General features: G+C 47.3%; 1 protein-coding gene across 1 annotated transcript in view; it reads right to left on the minus strand.

Annotated features, from left to right (window-relative positions):
• Positions 1–19,361, minus strand: part of MSH4 (mutS homolog 4) — a 2,042,424-nt gene that overhangs the window by 648,395 nt on the left and 1,374,668 nt on the right. Inside the window, exon 13 of the mRNA XM_069233217.1 lies at positions 13,586–13,689. Within this exon, the coding sequence (XP_069089318.1) occupies positions 13,586–13,689 (104 nt within the window). The remainder of the gene's footprint in view (positions 1–13,585; positions 13,690–19,361) is intronic.

Raw genomic sequence — 19,361 nt, forward strand, 5'->3', positions numbered from 1 at the left:
ACAGGCACCACAGGGGGGACGGGGAAGGGGGGGGGCACCTCAGCCGGAAGATGGTACTATACCACTGCTCCTGGAGGGGACTCCATGCCCACTGCTTGGTCCTGTGGAGTGCAAAGCCACAGTCTCTCAAGTCTCTCAAGTGGGTGGTTTGCCCACTGCTTGCTCATGGGGAGTGCAAAGCCACAGTTTCTTAAATCTCTCAAGTGGATGGTTTTCCCACTGCTTGCTCCTAGGGGGTGTAAAGCCAAAGTCTCTCAAGTGGGTGGTTTGCCCACTGCTTGCTCCTGGGGAGTGCAAAGCCACAGTCTCTCAGGTGGGTGACATCTTCCACTGGTTCTGGAGGGGGCTTTGTGCCCAGTGTGCTTCATCCTGCCAAGGATAAGTTGAGCGGATGCCTTTCTCCACTGGTTCTGGAGTGGGGTTTGTGCCCAGTGTGCTTCATCCTGCCAAGGATGGGGAGAGCTGATGCCTTTCTCCACTGGTTCTGGAGGGGGCTTTGTGCCCAGTGTGCTTCATCCTGCCAAGGAGGGGATGAGTGGATGCCCTTCTCCACTGGTTCTGGAGTGGGCTTTGTGCCCAGTGATACAGCAATTGGGGGGTGCCAGGTGACAGTCCCTCACCTGAGTGTCAGAGCCACGAGATTAGCAGTCACCAGGATGCATGATAGTCCATGGAGGGAGGGATACAGTTAATCTTCCGGCGGCTACAGCTGCACAGAGGTGGCAGTGCAGGTGCTGGTGGGGGTGCTGTCAGAGGTCGGAGGAGGCTCCAGCCCTTCTCCTGCAGCCTCGCCACCTGCCCACTGGGGCTGCTGCTGCTGGCAGTGGTGCTACTGTCAGCGGTGCAGGTGGTGGTGCTTGTGGTGGTGCAGGTGGCAGTGCTGGCCACGGTGCAGGTGCAGGTGCCGGTACTGCCAGTGTTGGGGGGAGGCTCCTCAGACGGCTGCCCACTGGGGCTGCTGTTGCTGACAGTAGTGGTGCTTGCTGCAGTGCAGCTGGCGGTGCAGGTGGAGATACTGGCGGTTGTGCTGCTAGCCACCAGGCCTTCACCTGCAGGCTCGGATGGCTGAAGTGCCTTGGCTGGTGTTTTGTGCCCCTTCCTGCCCTTGGCAGATGGTGGTGTCACCTTGGGTCTGGCAGCTGGAGTATTTGAGGTGGCCTTGCTGGGTGGTTGTGGCTCCTTCCCCTTGCTGTATGCTGTCCCCTTCTTTACCTTGCCAGGAGGAGGAATGTTCTTGGCCTTGGAAGGGGTTGGTGGCACAATGGCTGGGCTGACGGGTGCCCCCTTTCAGCCTCTGATAGCTGTAGACACCACAGCGGACGTGGACTTGGTGGCTGAGGTGCTGGGCTGGGTTTTGGCCACCCTGGCCCGAGGTTAAGGGGGGGGGGGGGGGGAGGGTTAGGGAAGAGGTCAAGGGTGGCTAGGAAAAGCTTCTTGGGGACACTGGGGCTGGAATAGGGTGAAGGTTTGGGAGTGGAGGAAGAGGGAGTGAGGGGCCGGCAGCTTTAGGAGGGAGGGGGGCAGGCGGGAAGCACACACACACACACACTCATTCTTTCAAACACGGACATGCACGCATTCACGCACATCCATTAACAATACTCATAACATTCAAACATACACGCACCAAACATTCATTTTAAAATGTCATACACACACACACACACACTCATTCTTTCACACATGCACGCACGCACATCCATTAACACTCATAACATTCAAACATGCACGCACGCACCAAACATTCATTTTAAAACATCACACACACACACACACACATTTACCTTCAGCCTTGAGGTGCCAGAAGGGTTGGGACTGCTGCCTTCCCTCATTGTCTGACCTTATGTCAGCCAATGAAGTAAGGCAGCAGTCCCAGCCTCGTCACAGAGTGGGATGGGGTCAGTGAGACTGCTGCCCCCACCCCACTCTGTGACGAGGTGTCACTGATTGACACTCGCCCTGGGCGTTTCAGGGCTTAAACCTGAAGCACCCAGGTCGAAGTCAATGGGTGAGGCTTTCCTCATCACCCAGGGGAGGGCCTTGGGGCACCTTTGCTGAGCCGAAGAGGTCACGCCCATAGGAGCTGTGACCTCCTCAGCCCAGCAAAGTTCAGCTCAGGCATCCAGGAGTCTGCACAAATTGCACATGTCTCACTCTTGGCTGTCTAAGCTGGAAATGAAGAGTGTCTGTCAGGCTGACCTTGGTTCAGCCTGACAGACACTCTTCATGAGGGGGCAAAAGGTAGGGGGGCGTGGCCCCTCCACTCTACAGGACTAGCCGCGCCTGGTCAGTCTGCTGTGTTTCGGTGCAAGTGCATGAGCTGGATGCTGTTGTGAGGTGGATGGCTGTTGGGTGGGTGTGTGCTTGCGTTTGTGTACTTTGGGGTCACAGACACAGTGGGAGAGGAGCCTAGGGGCACCCACAGCCCACATCCCCCACCCAGGTAAAACCTTAACACGCGCAAAGTCATCAATTTGAATCTGTACTCACCCCTTTGCGGCTGCTGTGATGCCTTCAAGCGCCCATCCAACTCCGGATAGGCCACCGCCAGGATGCGTAACATCAGGGAGGTCAGGTTACGACGGTCACCCCTTCCTCGTTGGGAGGCCAGCCCCAGCTGGGCCTCCGCCATCTTCCTTGCCCAGCAGCGCAGGTCCTCCCACCGTTTGCGGCAGTGGGTGCTCCGCCTGTCAAAGACCCCCAGGGTTCGCACCTCCTTGGCGATGGCACGCCAAATACCCTTTTTCTGATGGGCGCTGACCTGCAGAGAAAGATACATAGAAAAAAGGGATTAGTAATACTGTCCGTATATGGTCTGTAATGGTTGTCCATGCATTGGTGTTGCATGCAGGGCTTGGTTTTGGGATGGGTGGGTTGTGATAGTGGGGTATATGTGAGGTGGTGGAGTGATGGGTGTGAGGGTAGGGGTAGGAGTTTGTGTTGGCATGCAGGTAGGGTGAGGGATATAGTAGTAAAGATTTGACTTACCAGAGTCCAGTCCTCCTGCTACTCCTGCGAGGCCCTCAGGATGCATGATCACCAAGACTTGCTCCTACCATGTTGTTAGTTGTGGGGGAGCAGGTGGGGATCCACCGCCATTCCTCTGAACAGCTACCTGGTGTTTTGCAACCACGGAACGCACCTTCCCCCGTAGGTCGTTCCACCTCTTCCTGATGTCATCCCTTGTTCTGGGGTGCTGTCCCATGGCGTTGACCCTGTCTACGACTGTCCGCCATAGCTCCATTTTCCTTGCAATGGACATCTGCTGCACCTGTGAGCCGAATAGCTGTGGCTCTACCCGGATGATTTCCTCCACCATGACCCTTAGCTCCTCCTCTGAAAACCTGGGGTGTCTTTGGGGTGCCATGGATGTGTTGTGAGTGGTATGTGTGAGGATGTGTGTGGTGATGTGTGGGGTGATGTGTTGTGGTGTGTGCTGTGAGGTGCGTGGATGGTGTATGGGTGATGGTGTTCTGTGGCTCAGACTGAGTGGGTGCTCCTGGCTTGTCTCTCTCTGTGTTTGCAATTGTTTTTTTCATTGAATGGGTTGGTGGTAATGTGTATGTGTGTTTTATAGTTGTTTGGGTGTGTGGGTGTGGTGTGTGTATGTGTGCCAGGTGTGTGTATTTTGAATTGTCCAATGTGGTGTAGTTTTATTAGTGTGTTAGTATTTTGAGCGTGGCGGTGTGTACCGCCAATGGTTTACCGTGGTTGAAAGACCGCTGCAGTGATTCTTGGGTCCTGATACTGTGGGCGTATTCCTGTTGGCGTAACGGTGTGGATTTTGGTATCGCCAGTTTATCACTGACCTTTGGTCTGGCGGACTTGTGTGTGGCTGTCTGTATAGTGCTGATTTCTCTGTGTGGGTCATAATACCAGTAGCGGTATAACGCCACTGTCACAGTATGTTGGCACCCGTCAGCACGGCGGTAGGTGGCATTCACCGCCAAGGTTGTAATGAGGGCTATAATATTTTTACACTTTTGCTGCAAGACCTCTTTAAAAATGAAAGTGGTGCAGGAGAACCTAATAACATCCTTTTTTGTAACTTCAACTAACCAGTAAATAAACACTAGCCTGTTTAGTTAAGATTTTTTACAGTTACTGCTGAGTTGAGTAAAAAGCAGCTCACTGCTGCTGTTGACTAGGTGAACATGTGAGGGTCAGGAGGGCAGCATGCAGCCCCCAGGCCTTACTTTGAGTATCACTGCATGCCCTCTGAGTCCGTTACAGGTCTCATGCATTTCATGGGGCAGCATATTGTCTCCACCTTCTCACCTGCGTTTAATATGTGGCCCTTCAACACAGCACTCTGCTGCTCACTTCTTATCATGCAACCAGTTCACTCTTCATACTCAGGTGAGGCAACTCTTTATCTCTGCAGTCTGTTCAGCAGGTTTTGAATTTTGGGCAGTTCTCATAGTCTACCAACAGGGCCCCGTGAACTTGCAGGATGAAGACCATCAAGGGCAGCTCTTCAAGCTCTGCCTCAATTAGCCAAACAATCCCTTTTTCATTACCCCTTAATTCACTAGGGCCCAGAGCGCCAAGTCACATTGCCACTCTGTCGTCCCAGAGCTCCTTGTGCATGGACGTCAATTCACCGAAATGCCAGGGGTAGCGGAAGTGACATCACATGCCCATTGACTTCTACTTTCACTCACACATACATTCTCACAAATTCACACTTACATACACTCTGTCTCAAACATACTCACTCTCACCCGCAAGCAAACACACAATATACATTTAAAGTACAAGTTACTTAACTTCGGTAACAAAATATTTGGTAGAGACATGTTTTAGTTGCAGATTCCTTACCTTAAAATTTTCCCCAGGCGTCAGACTGGATCTGGAGATTTTTCTTCGAGCAATACGCTTGCGTATCGATAGGTGGCGTCGGTCGACTCCATGGGCGTCGTTGCCGTCGTAGTTGCCGTGATGACGTTGGGAGTAGTATATAGACGCCGCATTCGCAAAGTGACATCATTTTCTTTTAAGGACTTTCAGCAGACCCGCTAAGATCACTGAGATTGATGCGCCAGAGCTAAGGACCTGAAAGGGGAATCCCTGTCCCTAGAAATCAGTTCGCAAGCGGAAGGATGGGTGGGTGGTAAGGAGTCTGCAACTAGAATATGTCTCTACCAGATATTTTGTTACAGAAGGTAAGTAACTTGTACATCTGATAGAGACTTCTAGCTGCAGATTCCTTACCTTAGAATAGATACCCAAGCAATGCCATCCTCGTGGTGGGCTGCGAACCAAGATCATACTAGGAAGTCCTGCAGGACCGAACGACCAAAGTAGCCATCCTAACAGACCTGACTGTCCAGGCAGTAATGTTTAGCAAACGTGTGCAGGGACACCCATGTAGCTGACTGGCAGATATCCAGGACAGGAACTCCACCCTCTAATGCAGTGGAAGCAGCAGTTGCTCTGGTGGAATGAGCACGCAAACCCTCAGGGGGTTGCTTCTTGGCCAAAGCATAGCACATTTTAATGCAAAGAAGCACCCATCAAGAGATGGTAGGCTTTTGCACCACCTTCCCTTTTTTTGCACCCACATAACCAACAAAGAGTTGATTGTCCACCCAGAAATCTTTAGTACGATTAAGATAGAACGCCAATGCTCTTTTTGGGTCCAGACCGTGGAGTCTCTCTTCCTCATGAGAAGGATGTGGGGGTGCATAGAAAGTAGGCAGGCTGATGGACTGGCTTACATGAAAAGGCGTAACCACCTTTGGAAGGAAGGAAGCCTTAGTACACAACACCACTTTGTCAGGGTGCACAGATAAGTATGGAGGTTTAGATGAAAGGGCTTGAAGCTCGCTTACCCTGCGAGCAGAGTTGATGGCAACAAGAAAGACAGTTTTGAAGGTGAGGAGCCACAAGGGACAATTGTCCATCAGCTCAAAGAACATTGAAGAAGTGAGGAAAAAATTGAGGTCCCACTGAGGCATGATAAATGGAGTGGGAGGAAATAAATGGGTGAGGCCTTTTAGGAATCTACTCACAATAGGAGATTTAAAAAGTGAGGGCTGATCAGGTAACCTAAGGAAGGCCGAAATTGCATATAAATACCCTTTAAGGGTGCCCAAAACAGAGCCCTGCTGGGCCAAAGAAAGAATGAACAGAAGAACCTCGGCTAGAGGGGCAGAGAGAGGATCAATAGATTTGTGACAGTCCTCGTACGGCTTGAAACCGGTCTTCAGGGACATTCTTTACGCACCAAGGGGCATATTTATACTCTGTTTGCGCCGGATTTGCGTAGTTTTTTTTTTACGCAAATCTGACGCAAAACTAACTCCATATTTATACTTTGGCGTTAGACGCGTGGAGCGCCAAAGATCTTGGAGTTTGCGTCATTTATTTGCGTGGACACCTTCCTTGCGTTAATGATATGCAAGGTAGGCGTTCCCTACTAAAAAATGACACTGAGGCATGTGCGCCGTATTTATACTCCCGGGCAAAAATTACGCCCGGGAGTGGGGGGGTCAAAAAAAATGACGTCCAGCCGCGTTTGCGTCATTTTTTAATGCCTGCTCAGGGCAGGCGTTATGGGACCTGTGGGCTCGGAAGGAGCCCAGAGGTGCCCTCCCATGCCCCCAGGGACACCCCCTGCCACCCTTGCCCACCCCAGGAGGACGCCCAAGGATGGAGGGACCCATCCCAGGGAACTTAAGGTAAGTTCAGGTAAGTATTATTATTATTTTTTTTGTGGCATAGGGGGGCCTGATTTGTGCCCCCCTACATGCCACTATACCCAATGACCATGCCCAGGGGACATAAGTCCCCTGGGCATGGCCATTGGGAAAGGGGGCATGACTCCTGTCTTTGCTAAGACAGGAGTCATTTCAATGGGGGTTGGGAGTAAAAAAAAACGGCGCAAATCGGGTTGAGGCGAAAATTTTGCCTCAGCCTGACTTGCCCCATTTTTTGACGCCCAAGCTCCATATTCCCCTACGCCGGCGCTGCCTGGTGTAAGTCATTTTTTTTTACGCACACCAGGCAGCTCCACCGGCTAACGCCGGCTAACGTCATTGAATACATACGGCGCCCGCATGGCGCTTCAGAATGGCGTTAGCCGGCGTTATATTTTTTGACGCACAACTGCGTTGGCGCAGTTGTGCGTCGAAAAGTATAAATATAGCCCCAAATATCTCACTGGAAAACTCAACAAAACAGTCGAAGTCTGTCAAAACCAGACCAGTGTAGCCGTCCTCCCGATCAGTGATTGACACAGAAAAAAAAGAACTGATGTCACTGCGCGAAGGCGACGTCTATATACTGCTCCCGATGTCATCACGGCGACTACGACACCAACGAAGCCCACGGAGTCGACCGACACCACGTACCGAAACACAAGGGTTTTGCTTGAAGAAAAATCTCTGGATCCAGTCTGACACCTGGGGAAAATTCTAAGATACGGAATCTGCAACTAGAAGTCTCTATCAGATAGCATTTTTTACTCACCTCACCTATCATGGTAGGGCATATTCCAGCTAATTGCATTCCATTTTTATTACACTAGCAGTGAATAATATATTATTATTCACTGTTAGTGTAATAATAAATCGATAGAAAATAGAGACAGTGGAGCCCCAAATAACGTCCCTGAGGACGAGCTGCCACTGTGTTCTTGGCACTGAATTTGCCACCTCTGAGACCAGGAATCACAAAGGCAGTGCCAGGGGTAGCAAAGGGCAAGCCAGGGGTTTCAGCTGTGACCTCTGGTGACCCCTTAATGATGTCCACGTCCTTGTGCCTACTTAATTTTAGCACTGGACAGAAAGTGATTTGCTCTTTCAAATGAATCGTGGAGGGGTTGGGGAAACTGACCAGATCTTCTCAATGCTTTCGTTTGTTGTGATTGGTCCTCTGCAGCTCGTGTTGTTACCGCGAGGCCTCACCACTGTCTTCACTTGACAGGCTGTTCACTGGGGCGGGACCCACGCTCACACGCATGCCTTCCGACCAATACTTTTTTAGGGTCGAGTCTGCAAATGCATACGCTTGCATATGTGTCTCGCATGCCAGACACTGTTGTGTTCAGTAAAGGGCATGGAACCCAGCTGTTGTTCACCATTTGTTGGTTTAGGTGGCACTCTTCTTTATAGCATCGAAATTCATCAAGGCATGTCTGGCATCATTTCTATTCCTCTGTGTGGAGCAGGGATCAAGCACTTATTGATTTCAACTTAATTAATGCCCATCTGCTGCTCCCGACGTGATTGAGGTACTATTTTGTTCTAACTTCCAGTGCCCCACAAACAGAAGGCTTGTGACTGGCAAAACAAAATGTCCAGCAGGACAAACAAAATTGCAATTTTCTGTTTTTTAAAGCTAACTTTATGTTATTTTGTTAAGTCGCCTTTTCACTCTTTTTTTTCTATTTTTTTTTCCTTGTGGGCGCTGTTGTCAACAGATGACAATTAACTTGTTCGAAATGTGATGTGCAAGACCTATTAAATTTCAATTGCTTGTTTCTTTTCCCGCTCCAGTTTCCCACACACATACAGCGTCTCAAGAGACGGGGCAGGGGATGAGGCGAATCTCAGGAGACATTTAAAATTCCAAAGGGTTTGGGTTCCCCATTATTTCAGCAATCAACACAGGTTTGCCTTTCAGAGGCCTGGGAGGAGTCGAGAGTCCATCTTACACCAACGCAATCTTGGGGGTGACCCTGTCTTCTTTTTATGCAAACAATCTAATATGATGATAATTGTAGTATTTAAGGGTGGACATGTTTGTAAGCTTCGCTGTTGAAATGTAAACCGCGGACCTCGAGGTTACAGTTGGAAAAAGTGTTTTTTTTTGTTTGTAAATAGCTGTTTTATTTTTGCAAAATTAAACAAACAGAACTTTAACAGTCTTCTATATTTGTAAGCCCTAAGGTATAGTGTTGATCTTACATGTTCTACTAAAATATGCCAAGATAATTTGATAGGGACCAATTTCTTCTTTAATTTAAAATGGCTGTATCTTGCAGGGAAAGACTGCAAACTGTGGAGCTTGTTTTCAGAACTAAAAGTTTTTTAGGATTATTTTGATGTGCTCCTTCGAATAACTAATAGCACCTTCCTGTGACATTCCAAACTGGGCTGTTATTGTTTCAAGGGGTAAAAAGAAAATATTTTAAGACTGCTCTCAAATAGTGACACCCAACTCAAGACTTCAATAAGATTCGATAAGATTCTACCCTCGTAAGTCTGGAACCAGCACAAAATGTGTTAAATGTATGGGGTGAACCTTTTTGAAGTTACAGGAGTGGGGCAAATTAAAATAAAGATATCAATTTATGGCTAGATTAATACAAAATATTGTTATTAATCAGATTAAGTCAAATTATGCAGTTACAGTGTTATTGTCATATTAGAATAAATTACATCAAAAGCAGTGGCAAGCCCATTGGGTTCAAAAGGTGAGGCTCGCCAGTGCTTGTTTTTCTGGTGTGTTCCTAGTACATGCCGCTCATGAATACATTGTTGTTGAAGTTCTAGCATTAGCCGTTTCAGTATTACCCTGCAATATTTGGTTTGATAGACAACATAAGTTTTATCTTCTAATGGCCCCTATGAGTCCGGGTATTTTTCAAGACATATGTACCTAGAATCAACTATAGTCCTCCACTTGGTTCCTTAAATCGTAGTCTGGTTTTCAGTCGCATGTGATGGTTAGAGTAGCAGTATCAAGTTGCATTCATGAGAAACTTGATCCGTTCACTATTAGGATACTGATGTTAGGGTTGAGCGCAAAGCGCTCTATCCCTGGTGTAATCTCTGTGTGGGGTTTTAACCACAGCCATGTCATGCACATTAGTTTGGTTGGTTCGTGGGCTTGCCTTTTAAAATTCGCTTGATTTCATTAGTGAATGGTATGCATATGTCATGCCTTTTCCGGTGTTTAGCCCGCCTCATGCGCACCAGCCAACTATTGAAAACATGCAAGGCTCCATGTTTTCCGTATGGTTTCTGGACTGCTTTTTCTCTTGATTTCATAGGCAGCGCAATCTCGCTGGGCAGTAGTCGAGCGCTTTGCATGACATCGACCCTGTTACATGGATATTTGCACTTTTGTTGGTCACATAGATAATTATACTTTTGGCGGTTATATGGATAATTGCACTTTTGCCAATATGTTTCACTGCGAGCAAACTTCTGTTTCCTTTTGTGTGTCTGCTTTGCGCTCATGGCGGCCGTCTGCTCACTTATGTGAAACTGTTTTACTTTTCATTTTCAGTTTACGTGGCAAGAAAAGCCTGGTTATTTATGTGCAACTGGTTTACTTTTCATTTTCAGTTTATGTGACAAGAAAAGTCTGGTTAGGAGTTTACAACGCTAATAGCTTTAACTCGAGCAAAAGCAAGACCCATTGCATTCCAAATGCTTGTTTAATAAAGGAAATGGGAACATATGTAAGTTCCTTTACAGGGCTGGGAAAGACCCAATTCTTTCTTTTTGAAGATCTTTGTGAGTAAGATTTTAAACAAGGCTAGTAATGGTAAGGGATGCTTGACCTTTTCCTACCACTGTTAGGTTCCACAAAGGAGCAAACTTAGAGGTTTATGTAATTGAAAAGATCAGAGAACAAATATTTTGATCCTCCTATCCTGTGGGAGTGCAAATACCCTTGATCTTTCACAAACAGAAACGTATCACTGTAGATTTACAGTACTTTCAACCTCAAATGTTGTACAACACTTAGGGCCTGATTATGACCCTGGCGGACGGCGGAGGCCGTCCGCCAAGGTACCGCCGCTGAATGACCGCACCGCGGTCAAAAGACCGCGGCGGCCATTTAGACATTTCCTCTGGGCCGGCGGGCGCTCTCCAAAAGAGCGCCCGCCGGCCCAGAGGAAATGCCCCTGCAACGAGGACGCCGGCTCAGAATTGAGCCGGCGGAGTTGCAGGGGTGCGACGGGTGCAGTTGCACCCGTCGCGTATTTCAGTGTCTGCTTAGCAGACACTGAAATACTTTGCGGGGCCCTCTTACGGGGGGCCCTGCCGTGCCCATGCCATTGGCATGGGCACGGCAGGGGCCCCCAGGGGCCCCGCGGCACCCCCTACCGCCATCCTGTTCCTGGCGGGCGAACCGCCAGGAACAGGATGGCGGTAGGGGGTGTCAGAATCCCCCATGGCGGCGCAGCAAGCTGCGCCGCCATGGGGGATTCTAAGGGCAGCGGTAAACCGGCGGGAGACCGCCGGTTTGCCTCTTCTGACCGCGGCCGAACCGCCGCGGTCAGAATGCCCTGCGGGGCACCGCCGGCCTGTCGGCGGTGCTCCCGCCGACCCTGGCCCCGCCGGTCTTGTACCGCCGGGGTCAGAATCACCCCCTTAGCATGGTTCAGACTGGTAAAACAAATCACATAACAAGCTTTGCAGGACAAACCCAATGGATAAACCAGGGGTACAAAAGGTATACTAAATAAAAGGTTCACCATAGGCCCCCAAATATTCGGATCTGTCTGCAGGAGGACACAGCCTTTCCTATAGTGTAAGCAAGTTGAAGATCACAGTTGGTGCCCTTCCACACAATCATCCTGTTCCTGCAAAATGAGGTGGGTCCAACGTCGGGTAGGCAGTTTGGGTTAGAAAAGTGGTTCAATTCATGAATGACTGGGAAAGGTGGGAGAAACCTACTGTTTTAAAGGCAACCAAAGCCAAATGTAGAGCACACAGACAGTGTGAGCCAAAAGACCAGAGATGTTGCAAATGGAGAGCCATGCAAAGATAAGTGAAAGAATGAAACACGATTTAAGGTGTGACCCTGCAGGTAATGAGGGTTTTGGGGGGAGGGACACAATGGGGGCATTAACAGAGATGGACTGACACTGAATAAGAAGTTAAACTATCTTGGTACAAGCATAAATGGTGTACTCTCCAAAGGATTAATTTTCATTTTCTTTGTTCCAAAATATTATAATTAGGTCAGCATTTTGGGAATGAAATGCTTGCCAAGGCCAAATTTGTGAAGTGTTGCTAAGAGATAACCCCATTTCATTCAGTTGGACTCCTTCTCTGTGTCAAGCGATAGGACTGAAGCATCCTCCAGGAGCTTTTTGGCCAGCCATAAGGCATGGGCCATTATGCAAAGACAATTCTGGAACAAACGCCCTGGCCATACCCTACTTGGGTGTGGGGCCCAGGGAAGGGACAATCTTCTTTAGACAGGCTACCAGAATCCCGGCTAGCATCCTGATATCCCTGTAGAGGAGGGAAATAGGCCTGCAGCTGCTACAGAGAAGGGGGTCCTTCCTGGGCTTCTGGAGGACTGTAATCAGGGCCCTATTGCAGAGAGGTCCGAGTGTGTTGCACCTCCCGGAAGGTGTCATGCACGGAATCCACATTTCCGCCTTCATCCATTTGGCGAACTCAGCCAGATAGCTGTTTTTCCCAGGGGGACCTATGATACACAAGGTTAGAGATGGTCTGTGCTACCTCCATGGTGATTTCTCCCTGGAGTAGTTCCCTGCTTGTCTCGCTGACGTTGGGTAAGTCTATTTTGTCAAAAAAAGCAATTAAATATGTAGGCTTATTGGAAATCTGCGGTGTAGCCAGTTATTCTGATAAAAAAGAATTGTGACTGAAAAGAAAATATTTGAGATAAAGGAGAAAGAAATGCACTATACATTTAGTATACTAAGAGAAAAAAAGAGAAAGCTGACCTAAAATGCCAGTATACGGCAAAATGTTGTTTTGTCCGTTAACATATGGATCCCTGACCCACCTGTTCAAAGTTCTTGTTCCTAAATCAAAAAGGTTATATCAGAGTGTCCCATAGTTTATGTAAATGTTACTGAATCAGGACAAGTATTCTGGCAGTCATCAAATAGTTGTACTTGCTCACAAGTGCTATTCCAATTTCCCATACATCACATCTACGCCAACTGTGCTAGGTATTGCTTACAAGCATTCGTTGTTTGATTTTATGCATATAATGGTGACATATTGCTGCCTGTGGAAACGCCTACTATCTGTAGGAATTACTTATAGACAGTATTACTTATTTCAAACGAGTGATAAAAAATCATATGCAATATTTCCATAGCCGTAAACCTCTTTCATCAAATTCCTCTCATTGTAACAAGAGATCTTCAACTGCTTCTTCAGCTGCCCCACGAATGATAGTCTCATATCAAAAAACTACATCACAGGTGAGCAGCGTATGTTCTCCTGTACATATGTATTCTTGCAGCTTTAAAAGTATAGTGACTTGCATCAAAGTTGGGATATATGTTAAAGTTGTTAAGACTTACTTTGGCACCTAATATTAATAAATGCTAAATAACTGATCTTCCAGAATTAAACTTGTTGTGTGTGTTCCCTTACGTTTGAGAAAAGTCTCACAATAAAACGATGACATGGCAATATTGATCCACTCGTCTCACTTATACTTATAAATAAATAAAACGGACATTTCAGATGTTAATCATGGCTGTATTTTCAGTAACTGTTGTACGTTGGCTATATTTCTCAAGGTTTCTCAAAAGCGATTTTGAAGACATCGTGTCTGTATTGTTGATTACAGAGTGCATCAATATTGACACTAAAATCACAACATTATAACAGCATTAAAAATATCTTACAAATACGACATGTGATAAATTTCTCTCAGGGATTCCTGACACCTTTCGTTCATTTTGATTAGGTCTGCTGAGGTAAAGCTGTATGCATTTTTCATTTTTGTAATCTGTAAAAATAAACAGGCATTTTCAGTTATAAATATTAGTTACATCTCACTCAAAGAGCAGCAGCTTAAAATATGTCTGACAAACACTGCGTTTTGAATAGTTTAACTCAATGTTGAAAAGCTTTAATCCCATTTACATTGCTACCTTTGTAGATATACTAATAGCATTAACTGGTGGAAAGAAAAGTTAAATATATTTCATCCTACTTTTCTTTCAGGGTGTTGGACCTGGCTTTTTGACAGGGACATCCCCAAACTTTTTGCCTCCTTCCTCCTATTTTTTCTGACCTGTTGTTGTTGGCTTTTGACCTCTGGGCACTTTACCGCTGCTAACCGGTGCTAAAGTGCATATGCTCTCTGTGTAAATTGTACTACTGATTGGTTTATCCATGATTGACTATTTAATTTACTTGTAAGTCCCTGGTAGAGTGCACTACATGTGCCTAGGGCAGGTAGATTAAATGCTACTAGTGGGCCTGCAGCACTGGTTGTGCCACCCACTTCAGTAGCCCCTTAACCCTGTCTCAGGCCTGCCATTGCAAGGCCTGTGTGTGCAGTTTCACTGCCACTTCGACTTGGCATTTAAAAGTACTTGCCAAGCCTAGAACTCCCCTTTTTCTACATATAAGTCATCCCTAATGTGTGCCCTAGGTAACCCCTAGAGCAGGGTGCTGTGTAGGTAAAAGGCAGGACATGTACCTGTGTAGTTATATGTCCTGGTAGTGTAAAACTCCTAAATTCGTTTTTACACTACTGTGAGGCCTGCTCCCTTCATAGGCTAACATTGGGGCTGCCCTCATACACTGTTGAAGTGGCAGCTGCTGATCTGAAAGGAGCAGGAAGGTCATATTTAGTATGGCCAGAATGGTAATATAAAGTCCTGCTGACTGGTGAAGTCGGATTTAATATTACTATTCTAGAAATGCCACTTTTAGAAAGTGAGCATTTCTTTGCACTAAAATCTTGTTGTGCCCCCCAATCCACATCTGGCTAGGTTTAGTTGACAGCTCCTTGTGCATTCACTCAGACACACCCCAAACACAGGGTACTCAGCCTCACTTGCTTACATCTGCATTTTGAATGGGTCTTCCTGGGCTGGGAGGGTGGAGGGCCTGTCCTCACACAAAGGACTGCTACACCCCCTACTGGGACTCTGGCAGACAGGATTGAACTGAAAGGGGGCTTGGTGCATTTCTTAGACACTCTTTGAAGTCACCCCCACTTCAAAGGCACAACTTAGTATAAAACAGGGCCTCTGCCCTACCTCAACAGACACTTGCTGGAGAAGAAACCTGAACCAGAAACTACATCCTGCCAAGAAGAACTGCCTAGCTGCTCAAAGGACTCACCTGTCTGCTTTCTACAAAGGACTGCTGCCTTGCTGTTGCCCTGCTGCCTTGCTGAACTCTTGTCTGGCTGTGAAAGTGCTCTCCAAGGGCTTGGATAGAGCTTGCCTCCTGTTCCTTGAAGTCTCAGGACCAAAAAGACTTCTCTCTTTTACTTGGACGCTCCGTGCGGCGAAAATTTCGACGCACAGCTTGTTTCGCGGCGAGAAAAACGCCGCACTCCGACGCTGATCGACGCGACGCTCTTGGGACGATCGAAGATCCGACGCACGGCCTCGCAAGGACAACGCCGCCCGACCTCTAGAGGAGAAATCGACGCGACGCCTGCCGTGAGATCGTAATTTCGACGCGCAGCCCCGTAGACCGACGCGCAGCCGGAGAACAAGCAGGAAAATCCACGCACAGACACGGGACATCTGGTAATCCCCGCGATCCACAGAAAGAGACTGTCCACGCGCCGGAAAACGACGCCGACTTCCCCGCGTGGAAAATAACGACGCAAGTCCGTGTGTGCTGGGGAGAAATCGACGCACACACCCTTTTTCCACGCACCTCTTCTCTTGTGGCCCTCTGAGGAGATTTTTCCACTCCCAACCAGGTACTTGTGCTTGAAAGAGACTTTGTTTATATTCTAAAGACTTAAGACACTTTCTATCACGTTTCAGTGATATCTTTACAAATTTGTATTGCAACTTTGATCGTTTTGACCTGAAGATACCCAGATAAATATTATATATTTTTTCTAAATACTGTGTGGTGTATTTTTGTGGTGTTATGCTAGGGTGTTGTATGATTTATTGCACAAATGCTTTACACATTGCCTTCTAAGTTAAGCCTGACTGCTCGTGCCAAGCTACCGGAGGGTGAGCACAGGCTGATTTTGGATTGTGTGTGACTTACCCTGACTAGAGTGAGGGTTCTTGCTTGGACAGAGGGCAACCTGACTGCCAACCAAAAACCCCATTTCTAACACAGGGCAATTTTCATTAAAATTAAAATCACGGAATAGTGCTGGCAATGAGCAGGATCCCAGGGCATCACTATGTAAAAGCATTTTTGTAAAAAAGTTAACTTGAAAAATGAAGAGTGCTTGAGGAAGCCTGACCACTGGCTAGACTGGCTGTTTTTTCTTTTTCTTTAGCGAAATACAAATTCAGGGGAAATGTGCTGATCCCTAGAACAATGACCAGCTAAAGTTCTTTATACACTCTCTTTTAAATAAAAAAAAATAAAGGGAAAATGGGAAACGTAGCTGGATTGGCTGCAGGGATTGGCTGCAGAGTTTAAAAGCGTGAAAACAGATACTAGTCCAGTGGTGCCTGGTACACTTTTAATGTGGTGGGCATAAAAGAAGAAATTAGGAATTTGCCTAGCAAGCATAATTGGCACGAGAAGAGTTCGGGGGCTTCACTCCAGATTAGGGGACCAGTGGCTTTGCAGCAGATAGAAATATTTCTGTGCATTTGGAATGGGTAAAATCAAAAAGTCTTGACTAACGCTATACTTTAATAGAGAGTACCATCTGTGAATTACACCTTCAAAGCCAGAGTGTGTTCTATGCTAGGGAGTTGGCAGTGGATAGAAGAGCTTCCTGGAAGTCCCAGTGAAAAGTTTTCTTAGTATTGCGGCAAAATGTAGGCATGCCTTCTGACTAGTACTACCATAGGAGGTGGGGGCAGTGTCACATAGTTGATAGGTATAGCCCTGCTGAGAGGAATGGTGTTGGAGTAAGTGAACTGAAAGGCATATTCTGCTGCGTACTAAAGATGTAAAGTTGTGCAGTGTTTCCAACACAGTATTTCAAGCATTCTGAGTGTGCCTTACCCGGCTTTTATCTCTCTGAAAAAAAGCAAACTAAATAAATTAAGTAAAAGGACCCTCATCTCGTTCGCCGTGTTCATCCTAGGAGTCCACCATCGAGGGTATCTACTCTCGTGCTGGCAAGTCCCCTTTATTGTCTACTGCTCACTTCACTAGGCATTCTCTTCACCACTATAGTGTTGGTTACGTTTTGCAGCCTGTTTTCTTGCTTGTTATTCAACTAGTTCGCATATAGCAATTCTCCTTTCTGTGAACATTTGTTCTATTGCACTGCACTCATTGATATTTCACCAGAGGTGCTTCCCGTGCACCTATAACACTTTTGAGCAGGCGGTATCATTGTTGTCACGCTGTTCATTAATTACTTGAAACCTGGCTAGATGTCCTTTAATCCTTCTGAGATCGATAAACTATCGAATGCATAACAGTTGCATACGACCAAACATGGGCCCGTATTTATACTCCGTTTGCGCCGAATTAGCGTCGTTTTTTTCGACGCAAATTCGGCGCAAAACTAACGCCATATTTATACTTTGGCGTTAGACGCGTCTAGCGCCAAAGTATGGGCAAATAGCGTCATTTTTTTGCGTGAACGCCTTCCTTGCGTTAATGAGATGCAAGGAAGGCGTTCCCGTCTAAAAAAATGACGGCGACGCAAATGCGTCGTATTTATACTCCCGGGCAAAAGTCACGCCCGGGAGGTGGCGGGTCAAAAAACCCCGCATTTGCGCCACTATTTAACGCCTGGGTCAGGGTAGGCGTTAAGGGGCCTGTGGGCTCAAAATGAGCCCACAGGTGCCCTCCCCTGCCCCCAGGGACCCCCCCTGCCACCCCTGCCCACCCCAGGAGGACACCCAAGGATGGAGGGACCCACCCCAGGGACATTCAGGTAAGTTCAGGTAAGTATAATTGTTTATATATTTTTTTTTTTTTTGGGTGGCATAGGGGGGCCTTATTTGTGCCCCCCTACATGCCACTATGCCCAATGACCATGCCCAGGGGACATAAGTCCCCTGGGCATGGCCATTGGGCAAGGGGGCATGACTCCTGTCTTTACTAAGACAGGAGTCATTTAAATGGCGTCTGGGCGTCGAAAATAATGGCGCAAATCGGGTTGAGGCGATTTTTTTGCCTCAACCTGACTTGCCCCATTTTAAGACGCCCTAACGCCATTTTCCCCCTACGCCGGCGCTGCCTGGTCTACGTGGTTTTTTTCCACGCACACCAGGCAGCGCCGGTCTGCTAGCGCCGGCTAACGCCATTCCATAAATACGGCGCCCGCATGGCGCTTCAGAATGGCGTTAGACGGCGCTAAATTTTTTGACGCTAAACTGCGTTAGCGCAGTTTAGCGTCAAAAAGTATAAATATGGGCCATGATATTTGAAAATGTGGGTTCTAGGGCCATTCAGAGACACTAATTGCATGTTGGGGTATGTGACTGTCAGAGTAAGAAAGCAGGAGGAGCACACTATACTATGTAAACCCTGCCCTCTACACCACCACTCACTGGCAACTAAAAGTACACTGAGGTTTGCAAACCTAGCAAGAGGGTAGGTCATTCTTCACAGCTGGCCATGTGACTTTGGTGGCTACGTGGCGAACGCACATAAAGAAACAAAGTTCTTGTACCAGACACAAGTCATTCACTAGTTTAGTTACCATAACCAGGAAAGATGTCTCAATGGTAAATTCTCAATGGGAAATTCTTTAGCCCCTGCTGCCTAAAATGTATGTTGAAAGAAGTTGGCTTTAACAATCAGATGTAATGCTGCCAATGTAAATGTTCTGCAACGCTTACAAGCATGTGTTTAGGCAAGTGTCTGAGGCTTCGTAGAAAGAGTTAATACATCAGCACGCTCAAGGTCTGCCCTCCGGGATTGGGCTTTAATGGACGTTTTTTTTACAAGTGGATTCGCACCATATTCAGATATACATTGAAGGAATTTCCAAAAGCACAAATTTATTCAAACTCCGTGCATGTTGGCAAGTCACACGTCTGGGTCATATCTTGTTATATGGCAGAAGGTTAATATTACCTTCTTACAGTGCCTAATTTGTAAATAAAAACGTGCCGGTGCCCAAAGCTCTGCTCTGAAACACGCGGCTGCTGCACTTAAATGTGCGAGCACGGAACACGGAGCAAGCTTGATACTGAAGCCATCTCGGACCTCTTTAATCCATTTACAGACACTCCCAGCCCCTTTTGCTCACTCCTGCAGTTTTCTGCTTTCCCCCTTTGTGATGCTTTTTCGTTTTTCTCTTCCTCCACCCTTCCCATATGTGTCATTTGCTTGCAGTAAATGCTTGAGGCAGAACAAGTGCCTGCCCCAAAAATAAGTGCCGGTGCCCAGCACCGGAAACCACTGGCTCAAATTAAGCACTGCCTTTTTATCTGGTGTTTTTCTTTGCTTTAACCGGCTAATTAGGTGGGGCTATTCCCCAGGGAGAGGACATTCCATTCCCAGTGTGGCTATCTCGCAATTGTGCACTTACTGTAATATCAT

Source organism: Pleurodeles waltl, chromosome 4_2 (assembly GCF_031143425.1).
Source record: "Pleurodeles waltl isolate 20211129_DDA chromosome 4_2, aPleWal1.hap1.20221129, whole genome shotgun sequence".
Lineage (NCBI taxonomy): Eukaryota > Metazoa > Chordata > Amphibia > Caudata > Salamandridae > Pleurodeles > Pleurodeles waltl.